At 47.5% G+C, this 11244-nt stretch overlaps 1 protein-coding gene across 1 annotated transcript; it reads left to right on the top strand.

Annotated features, from left to right (window-relative positions):
* The first annotated feature begins 4976 nt into the window (after window positions 1-4976).
* Window positions 4977-7880, top strand: LOC131898039 (cytochrome c oxidase subunit 6A1, mitochondrial). The gene is made up of 3 exons (XM_059249090.1): window positions 4977-5303; window positions 5429-5571; window positions 7611-7880. Exons 1-3 carry the CDS (start codon window positions 5015-5017, stop codon window positions 7692-7694), a joined length of 516 nt encoding a protein of 171 aa, XP_059105073.1. The 5' UTR covers window positions 4977-5014; the 3' UTR covers window positions 7695-7880.
* Window positions 7881-11244: the final 3364 nt, after the last annotated feature.

Below are 11244 nucleotides of genomic sequence, written 5' to 3'. Positions count from 1 at the left end.
GTTCTTGTCCTCATGTGACTTACAGTCTAATGGGACCGATAACAGGAACAGAAATCCTGGTAGCAACTTAACAGCCCTGTTTTTGGTGGAAGGATTTATTTTTACAACACAAATAGTATATATACATTCATAGCAGAATATTTAAAAACAAAAGCCCAGACGTAACTTCCGTTACAGGTATGCAGAGATGCTACACTACATGCTCAGGAGGCTGAGTCAGGGAGATCACTGCAAATTAGAAGCCAGCCTGGATTTCATAATAATTCTAGGTCAGCCTGGGCTACAGAATGAGAGCCTGTATCCATCGAGGTGTGATGGCACAAGCGTTTAATCCCAGCACTTGGGAGGCAGAGGCAGGTGCGTCTCTGACTTCGAAGCCAGCCTGGTCTACATATCAAGTTCCAGGACAGCCAGATCTACATAATGAGATCCTGTCCAAGGGAGAAGAAAGAAAGAAAGAAAGAAAGAAAGAAAGAAAGAAAGAAAGAAAGAAAGAAAAGAAAAGAAAATTAATAATTGTTATTTGTTGAGCAAGATACTAAATGACTTATATAAATCACATTGAGTCCTATGAATAACACTAAGAGCAGATGCTATAATTTCTTTTGTTATGCAAAAGAAACCGAGGCCCAGAAAAACAGAGATTTATTTAACAAAGGCAGCCGAACCAGGATCTAAATCTAGCTTCATCCCTAACAGCGTGTTGGGCCTGCTTTGTGCCAGCCCCTGGAAGTCAGGGGCTGGAAAAGGCAGGCGCTCCTGGAACTCACGGTGGAGATGAGGATACAGAGCCTTTTCCTACAAGAGGCAGAGTGTGGTAAAGGTCACTGGGGGGCCAGAAGCCAGAAGGCAGGAAGTAATCAGGAGGGTCTGCCTGTGGGAGGTAGGGAGCTGGGGCCTGGGCAGGAAGAGCAGAGGTGAGAGATGGAGTATCCAGTTCACTTCCAGAGCACCCTGAAGGAAGTCAGGCATTAACAAGTCTGAGAACCTCAACAGAGACCGTGCAGTGGCGGCATATGCCTTTAATCAGGTGGATCTCTGTGAGTTCAAGGCCAGCCTCACTTACAGAGTGAGTTCCAGGACAGCCAGGGCTACACAGAGAAACCCTGTCTCGAAACCCCTACCCGCCCCCAAAATGAATCTAAACAGCAATGAGGAAGGAGAGCTATTTGAGCATGACAGGGTCTCACTGTATTGCCTGACCTAGAACTCGCTATGTAGCCCAGGCCGGCCTCGAACTCACAGAACTCTGCCTCTCCAGTACTGGGATTAAAGGCATACGCCACCATCACCGTGCTCACTTTATTTATTTATTCACCTTTTTTTTTTTTCCTTTTGAGAGACAGAGTCTTGCGATATGGTCTAGGTTGGCCTCAAACTCACCTGTGTTCCATCCTGCCCAGCTGAGCTCTCACTCTGTGCCAGGCACTCTTGAGTTATTGATGTATAGTGTTTCTTTAAGATGCTTTTTAAATCACGTATGTATTTGTGTGCCCACACGTCCACAGCACGCATGTGGAGGACAGAGGACAATTTTCAGGATTCATTTCTTTCCTTCCACCATGCAAGAGTCCCAGTAATCCAACTCAGGCCATCAGGCTTGGCAGAAAGTGTCTTAATCCCCGAGCCATTTGCCAGCCTAAAATTTTAAAACATCATTTATCTGTGTGTACATGTGTCTGCTTTAGTGTATGTATGTGCGCTCCTGGGTTTTTGTTGCAGGGTTTTGTGGACACTGGGCTTCTTTTTTAAGAACTCCAGTCCTTGGGATTGCACAAGTGCTCTTAATGGCTGAGCCAGCATCTCTCCCGCCCCTTACTGAAGCATTTCATAGTGGTCCAACGTGGAAACGTTGGTGCAAGCTTCTGGATTTGAATACTGGCTTTATCATTTAAAGGGTGAAACTCAAGCCAGTGATTTAACCACATTGAACCTCAGTTGCCTCATCTACAGAATGGGGATGAGCATGAAACCTGTGTCAACATGTTGTAACAAAGAAATCAGTACAAGGGAAGAGCTCCTTACATAGTAAGTGCTTAATAAATGCCAGCTAAATCAATCGTCCCAAGTCCACAGAATAACTCCAGCTCACAAGTGGGGCTCTCACAGGTGACTTAGGGATGATTATATAGCTAAGTGGCAGACATGAGACTTGAACTTGACATCAGTGACTTATGTTGTCCTGTCTCCATCACACTAGCTGTCATAACACATTGACATGTACCTCCTTCTAGACTGGCCACTGTTGGGTCACCAGCTAAAGGGTGATATGGAGACCCTAAGGAATCATGGTGCCCAGTTAAGTTACACAAGGATGAATGGGGTGGTCATAACATCCTTGCTTCCCTGGAGATCTGCTGAAGAGATGCCTCAATGCCTTCCAGAATCAGTCTCCTGGTAGACAAGCATCTATTGGTCCAGGGATTAAAAAGTGCTCTTAGCTGGGAGAAACTGTAGCAGAAGTAGCAGGCAGGATACCCCAGATATGGTTTCTTCCAGAGGATGACATCAGATCCAAGCCTGCCTGGCCCCAGGTAGTGGAAAACTGAGAGGCAGCGTGTGCCGAAGTACCACCTCAGTGTCCCGAGAAGACATTCGATGGCCTGGTCCATTCTCAAGGATGACCTGAAATATTTCTGCAGAGGTCAGAACACTTTGAAACGGTTGCTTTTTATTGGCGGACGTGAACGGCGCCCCTTAGGAGAATTCAGTGTGATGTGTCCGCTCGAGTACACGATGTGTACTTAATCTCTACTCCTCCACCTCCCCTGAAATCCCACAGTCTCTCCTAACTGGTATTTCCCTTACGCTGTCCATCCTCCGGCCTCAGCCTCCCTGTGCTGGGGACTCTAGGCTTGTGCTACCATGACTGACTTTGCTAAGCCCTTCCTGTTCTGATGTGCGCACCGGCTCAGCAAGAGCTTGGCCAACAGAGCTCCCGAAAGTCGAAAGTCGTTGTTCTGCCCCCTAAAGCAAACCCTGTGTAGCTCTGAGGCTAAGCGAACAGGTGGAGCTCCAGCCTCCCCGGGTCCACCGCTGACCTAAGACTGTGCCATCTGGGGGCGGTTTCCCTGAAGATCTTAGACTCTCGGTTTCACGATCTGAAATCATGAGGACAGCATCTACCTAACAGGATCCAGGTGAGGATTAACGTAATCAGTGAGTGATGGTTGTGGGACAAGTGCTGGAGTCCCACCAGTAAACAAAACCAAGTCCCTGCCCCCGTGGAGTTTAATGGAGGAAGGCAGACACTAATCCCATAAATATTTAATATAACAGATGGTGGTAAGTACGATGAAGTAGATAAGGCACTGGAAGGCAGATAGAGTGTCCGTGTGGGGAGGAGTTGTTTTGCTTAAAGATGGTCAAGGAAGGCCTCTCTGATAAAATGGTTGCAAGAACAGGGAAGGTGAGTAGCACACACATGTAATCCCAGCATCTGGAAGGCATTATGAGTTAGAGGCTGTATAGTGAGACCCTGTCTCAAAAACAAAGACAACAACAAACCCACATAGCCAGCTGTTGTGGGGCCTCTCACCTGTAATCCTAGCACTTGAGAGGCTGAGGCAGGAAGATGACCATGAGTTCAAGATCAACTCGAGCCACATAGTTCCAGGCCATCCTGGTCACACAGAAGGCTCCAAGTCAGCCTGGACTACAGAATGAGACTGTCTAAAAAACTCAACCAAACCAAAACAAATTTGACCTGTCTAAAATAAAATAAAGGACTGGGGATATGGGTCAGCAGTTTGGAGCACTTGCTGCTCTTGCAGGAAATCCAGGTTCTGTTACTGGCACCTACATTAGGTGGGTTACAGCAGCCTGTAACTGCAGTTCCAGAGTATCTGATGCCCTCTTCTGGCCTCTGTGGGCACTGCACACACATGGTGCACATACAGATAAGCAGGTACACACACACACACACACACACACACACACAGATTTTAAATATATGTGTGGTGATGGAATATTAGTGAGAAGGTCTAAAGATTACAGCGAGTGTGACAGGAATAGAAGACCATTTCCTGAGGTGGGGAAAGCAATTTATATAAAATGTATAACATGGGCTGGAATGGAACTCGGTTGGTAGAGAGCTTGCCTACCATACGCAAAATTCTGGGTTCAATTCCCAGCATTGCATGAATCTGGGTTGGCAGGGCAGGGCAGGGCAGGCCTCCCGGCTTTTTAACTTTTATCTTTATGAAGGCTTTTAGACAAATAGAAAGAAGAAAGGAGGAATTAAAAAATTATGTAGGCTCTGGGCCCTGGTGGTGCACACCTTTAATCCCAACCCTCAGAGGCAGAGGCAGGCAGATCTCTGTGAGTTCAAGGCCAGCCTGGTCTACACAGCGAGTTCTAGGATAGCCAAGGCTATCAAAGAAACCCTATCTCCAAAAAAAAAAAGTTATATAGACAAAATTTAACAGATGTTTGTGGAATTTGAGGGAGAAAATAGCAGCAACCACCACAGGCCAAACGTTGAGGATATGGAGCTGATACCAGAATTCAGATTTTCCGGCACCAATTCCAGGGTTCCTCCTGATTCCCGGAGCTATTCAATGACTCATTAAGACATGGATCCGTACATTCATTTATTAAATTGTATTAAGCACCTGCTAGGCACGATTGCCCAGGCACGATTCCGAGCAAGTAACTCTGAGCATGCAGCGCTGGCACAACCACGGACTTTACAGTCTATAGAGGGCGTCACAGAAGACGGTGATAACTGTCTTTAAGAGTGAGAACAAGGACGAGGGTGTCCGGTGACTAGGAAAACGCAGAATTAGGAAAGAGAATGGCGTTTCCGGTAACGTGATTTGTTCTCGGCATTTCAGATCGTGTCCAGGGACTCCAAAGAAGGCAGCAATTAATATATATATTATTATATATAATAATAATATATATATTATATATATAAAATAATAAAGCCGCACGAGTTCCGCGGGAGCTCAATTCAGAGATCACGGTCACCTAGCAGCAGACAGGAGGGAGGCGGGGCGCAGGTGCAGAGCGCATGCGCACCCCCGCTGGAGCCGCCGGGAGGCCTTGGACCCGGAGTGGCCGATGTGCGCAGGTACGGCAGCTCCTGGCCGGCGTTGAGAAGGCGTGGCCCAATGGAGACGTCGTTTGGCGTCTCTGTCCCGCCCCCTTCGCTCCGTCCCTACTTCCGCTTCCGGCGCGCCGGTGTAGTTCCAAGATGGTGGCGGCGGTGTGTGCGTCTCGGGTGTCCGGGCTGCTGGGCCGGGCCCTCCCACGGGTGGGGCGGCCCATGTCGAGTGGCTCCCACGGCGAGGAGGGTTCAGGTACAGGGTCTCGGGTGGGAGTGGGGCCTCGGCGGCCGTCGGGCGACGTGGCCGGGCCGTGACCTTGGCGGGAGGGCCTGGCGGGAGGGAGAGGCCGAGGCTGACGTTGTGGCCCCCCGCCGCAGCTCGCATGTGGAAGGCCCTCACCTACTTCGTGGCGCTGCCCGGGGTGGCGGTGAGCATGCTCAACGCCTTCCTCGCGTCGCGGCGAGGCGAGCACGAGAGACCCGAGTTCGTCGCCTACCCCCATCTCCGCATCAGGACCAAGGTACGTGCGCCCTACGCCTTCGCCGTCCTTGAAGCGTCCGTTATTTCATTCCCCACTCCCCCATTCCAAGCCCTTGGGGCTCTGGGAGCTTGGCTGCCGGCCTGTCCGCGCAAACAGGACGTTTTAGTTGTTCTCGTTTTACCTAAGGGAAGCCAACTTGTGGGTCAGCTTTCTTAAAAGGTCGCACGGTAAAATGCCTCTAGGTTTTCGTTTTCCCCGGTTTATGGCGCCTCTTGTCTTCTGGTGCAGCTCAGAAGCAGCTGTTTCTTGCATGAAAGCTTGGAGGTGTGGGGTGCCCTTTTATAGCAAATGCAAGCCCCGAAGTTGATTCGCGATCTCGGCATTTGCTGTGCTGGGTGATGCTAGGTGCTTAACGACCCGATTGCCGGTGTGTCCCTCACAGTGCCTATCATTTCAACTGTTTCATTCCTTGGCTGTTCGTTTAGACGGCTCTCCCGTCACTTGATGTATTCTAACAAGGGTGTCTTCTTGATCCTTAAGAACTGTGTCACCTTATTCACATAGGACTAGCCTCGCGGAAACTTATTCTAGACGTAGAACCCCTGAGCCTCGAGCCCAGTCTTGTACAGCCTCAGCCCTGGGAGGCAGAGGCAGGTCGATCTCTGAGTTCAAGGCCAGTCTGATCTACATAGTGAGCTCCTTGACAGCCAGAGCTATTTAGTGTCTCAGGAAAAAGGGAGGGGGGGAGGGAAGGAAGGAAGGAAAGGTAAGGTGTTTGATAGCATCCTGCCTTGGCGTCTGCCACTAGGTGGCAGTACTAATCCCTCCTAAATGTCTGCTCCGTAGCCTGCCCCTGGGTGGTAGCTCAGGTCTGTAATCCCAGCACAAGGGAGGTGAAGACTAGGAGGATCAGTAGCTGAAGGTTATTCTCTGCTACATTGTAAAATCGAGGTTAGCTTGGGCTAAATGGGACTGTCTCGGAAAAACCAAAAATGGTTGTGAGCCAAACAAAACAAAACTGGGCCTAGTGGCACATGCCTTTAATCCCAGCACTTGGGAGGCAGAAGTAGGTAGATCTCTGGTCTACATAGCAAGTTCCAGGACAGCCAGGGCCATGGAGAGAGACTTTGTCTTTAAAAAAAAAAAAAAAAAAAAAAAAAAAAGAAAGAAAGAAAGAAAGAAAGAAAACAAAAGGTATTGTAATTGGCAGAGTCATAAAAAAAAAAATCTAGGCTCCCAGGATGGCTCAGCAGGTAAAGGCACTTGCTGCCAAGCTTGAGGACATGAGTTCAGTCCTGGGACCCACTCTGTAGAAGGCTCTAGAACATACACCTGCAAGTTGTCTTCTGACAGTGGCCATACACAAAACAAACTGGTTTTTAAAATAAGGTAGCGAGTTAGCCGGGTGTGGCGGTACACCTTTGATCCCAGCACTCAGAAGGCAGAGGCAGGTGGAGCTCTGAGAGTTCCAGGGCAGCCAGGGCTGTTAAACAGAGAAAAAGAAAGATTTATTTTAAAGTAAGTGTGTGTGCACGTGGATGCTCAGGGAAGCCAAAGCAAGCTTCAGATCCCCTGGGTCTAGAGTACAGGAATTATTAGCTCCCTAATGTGGGTGCTGGGAACCAAGCTTGTTGAAGCACAGCAGTGAGTCCACACTGCTGAGCCGTCTCAAGCTATCTTGAGCTTGCTTTCCTTACCATCTACTTCAAGGGCCTCCTGCTAGTTGTTTGTTAGAACACAAGTTACAGGAAAGTCGGGGCTGGAGAGAGGGCTCAGCAGTCCAGAGCACTGGCTGCTCTTCAAAGGTCCTGAGTTCAATTCTCAGCAACCACATGGTGGCTCACAACCATCTGTAATCTGATTGTCTCTTCTGTGTGCATGAAGACAGAGCACTCATACATAAAATACATAAATAAATAAATCTAAGGGGGGAAAGCTATGGGAAAATTGAAGTTGTGCCAGTAAAGGGCAGATTTTCATTTTGGTTTTATGTGTCATCTGTTTCAAGCAGTTCATGGCCGAGTTCTTTGTGAGCATTTTTTGGGAACTATTATCTAATTGACATCTTCACTCCACAGCCCTTCCCCTGGGGAGATGGTAACCATACCCTGTTCCACAACCCTCATGTGAACCCACTTCCAACTGGCTATGAAGACGAGTAAAGAGAACCTGGACCTTCCCCCAGACCGCAAGGGACCACAGCACTGGTGTGGACCATTACTCTGTGTGTGGACCATGAAAGCGCATCTTTCCTTGTATCAAATGGTGACCGTTACACCAGTGTTCCATCCCTTTGCTCCTAAGAGGAGATGGCTTAAATAAATAACTTAAACTTACATTGTTCATGAGCTGAATGTCTCAGTCTTTGTTTATTCCCAGAAAGCGACAGTACTTTGCTATTTTACAGAGCTTCAGATCTGGTTTAGCCTACTGAATACTGTTTATAATTGGTTCTATGTTGGTTTCTTGTGCTTAGGGTGGGTAAAGTCAAGAGCACAGACAGATGGGTTCCCTGACAGACACTGAATGATCAATAGAATGGTTGCTGTTTACCACGAATAACAGGTACCTGTGACAACCTCAAAAACTGTTTGGGCAAAATAGCAAGTTCCAGGTCAGCTGAGGCTACACAGACCCAACAGAGTGCCTGTGCTCCTGTAAGCTCTGCTGTGGGTCTCAGTGTTGTCCGGTTTGAGTCTACCAAAGGGGTAAAGATTCATTTCTCAGTCAGGCGTGGTGGTGCACACTTTTTATCCCCAGCACTCAGGAGGCAGAGGCAGGTGGATCTCTGTGAGTTCCAGGACAGCAAGGGCTACACAGAAAAACCTTGTGTGTGTTTGGAGGGGGGGGGGGGGGATAAAAACAAAAGACAGCAGTAGTTACAAAATGACTCTGACATAGCCGTTAATTGCTTGTCAAGCCGGGCGGTGGTGGCGCACGCCTTTAATCCCAGCACTCGGGAGGCAGAGCCAGGCGGATCTCTGTGAGTTCGAGGCCAGGCCAGCTTGGGCTACCAAGTAAGTCCCAGGAAAGGCGCAAAGCTACACAGAGAAACCCTGTCTCGAAAAAAAAAAAAAAAATTGCTTGAAATAACTGGAGTCATTTTCTAGAGAGGTAAGTCAGGTAGGGTGGATAATTGGTAATTGTCTTAGCAGTTTAAGATGATCCTGTTGGAATGTGGTGTAAAGCAAGGAAGTTATTAGTGACTTATTATTTTATTTATTAGTGAGAAACTAATATTATTGAGTTCACACTGTTAGATTTTAGTCACAGCCACTAATTATAAGGATTTACCCCAAAAAATAATACATGGCTAACCAACGAAATCTTATATGTTAATTTCTGTCCTACAACAAAACCAGATTTTCAAGTGGAAGAGTATGTCACTTTACTTTTGATTATCGATAGCTCCTGAGTGAAACTGGTCTGTTGAGCTAGGGACAGAGCTACTGCACCCCACCTCCACCCCCAGGTAGTGTCTGAATAACTTATAGTACAATGCATAACTCAGGTACTGTAGTGTTTCTAACATTAGACCAGTGGGTTTTGTTAAAACCTAAACTAAAGGCAGTGATTACTAAATCTAAACAACTCTCAAATAGGAAGTAATTTTTCTAAATAAATCCTGACAGTAGGTGTGGTGGTATTATGTTCCCCAAAATATTGTGCACCCTAATAAACTTATCTGGGGTCAGAGACAGAACGGCCACTAGATACAAAGGCTAGAAAATGGTGGGACTCACACCTTTAATCCTAGCATTCCAGAGGTAGAAATCCCTCTGGAGCTCTGTGAGTTCAAGGCCACATTGGAAACGGCCAGGCATGGTGACACACACCTTTAATCCCAGAAAGTGAGCCTTTAATCCCAGGGAGTGATGGTAGAAAGGAAAGATATATAAGGTGTGAAGACCAGAAACTAGAAGCATTTGGCTGGTTAAGCTTCAGGCTTTCGAGCAGCAGTTCATCTGAGAGCCACTGGGATAAGGACTCAGGAGCTTCCAGTCTGAGGAAACAAGATCGTCTGAGGAAACAAGATCAGCTGAGAAGTTGGCCAGGTGAGGTAGCTGTGGCTTGTTCTGTCTCTCTGATCTTCCAGTTCACCACAATACCTGGCTCAGGTTTGATTTTATTAATAAGAACTTTTAAGATTCCTGCTACAACTAGGCTGGAGCTTAATGACATTTTTAGTAGCCGGCTGCCTTCAGACTTGCTGTGCAGAGAGGATGGCCTTGAACTGCTGGACCTCATCCCTCCAGCTTCCTTTTTTTAATGTGTTTTAATATTCTCTGTGTGGTGTATATTGCATGGTGACTATTATGGCTGCTCTTTTTAAGGCGGGGTCTTGTGATGTTGCCTAGGCGATCTTGAACTCCTAGGCTTTCTAGCCTCACCATCATGAGCTAGGTGAAGGCATGTACCACCATGGCATTATTTCAAGGATTCTTTGGTTTGTTTGTATTTAGAGACAGTGTTTCCTAGTTGTCCTGGAACTCACTCTGCTGACCAGGCTGGCCTCAAACTCAGACACCCACCTGCATCTGCCTCTTGAGTGCTGGGATTAAAAGTGTGTGTCACCACCACCACCTGGCTATTTCAAGGATTCTTCCTTTTTTTTTTTTTTAAGATTTATTTATTTATTAATGTATACAGCATGTTTGCCTGCAGGCCAGAAGAGGGCACCAGATCTCATTACAGATGGTTCTGAGCCACCATGTGGGTGCTGGGAATTGAACTCGGGACCTCTGGAAGAGCAGCCAGTGCTCCTAACCTCTGAGCCATCTCTCCAGCCCCTATTTCAAGGATTCTTAAATCTATTCTGAAAGTTAATTTGAATGTTTTTCTTACCTAAGCCAAAAATGATCACCGTCACCACCACCCCGAAACAACAACAAAGACTCTGAAAGGCCATGGTGGTACATACTTAGAACCTCTAGAACTTTGGGAAGAGGAGTCTGATGCCAGAGGACTGCCATAGTTCAAAGCTAGCCTAAGCTACAGTCTAAGACTTGTCTTAAGGGGGGGGGGGGGGAGGACTAGTGAGATGGTTTGGCAGGTAGAGGTCTTGCTGCCAAGTCTGATGACTGAGTCCCATACCCAAGACCTACACATTGGAAGGAGGGGACTGACTGCTAATGTTGGCCTGCATCCATATGCACGAATGCTGAATTGCCCACATGAATCAGTTATCAAGAAGGACTGCCCCAGTGTGGTTGTTTGAATGAGAATGGCCCCATCGATTCATGTCTAAATTCTTGGTCCCCAGTTGGTGGAACTGTTTGGGAAGGATTAGGGGGCGTGGTCTTGTTGGAGGAGGTGTGTCACTGGGGGCGGGCAGGCTCTGAGGTTTCAAAAGCCCACACCATTCCCAGTTAGCTTTCTGCCTTGTGCCTGTGGATCAGGATGAGTTCTCAGCTTCTACTCCAGCTTCTTGCCTGCCTGTCTGCTGCTATGCTTCCTGACATGATGATCATAGACTTAAAGTCTCTGGAACTAGAGCTGGAGAGATGACTCAGAGGTTAAGAGCATTGACTGTTTTTCCAGAGGTCCTGAGTTCAATTCCCAGCAACCGCATGGTGGCTCACAACCATCTATAATGAGATCTGGTGCCCTTTTCTGGCATGCAGGCAGAACACTATATACATATTAAATAAATCTTCAAAACAACAAAAACCTCTCTGGAACTATGAGTTCTATATCTCTTCACAGCAATAG

The sequence above is a fragment of the Peromyscus eremicus genome, chromosome 23, assembly GCF_949786415.1.
Source record: "Peromyscus eremicus chromosome 23, PerEre_H2_v1, whole genome shotgun sequence".
NCBI lineage: Eukaryota > Metazoa > Chordata > Mammalia > Rodentia > Cricetidae > Peromyscus > Peromyscus eremicus.
Note: the sequence above shows the minus strand (reverse complement) of the source record. Positions and strands in the feature narration are given on the sequence as shown.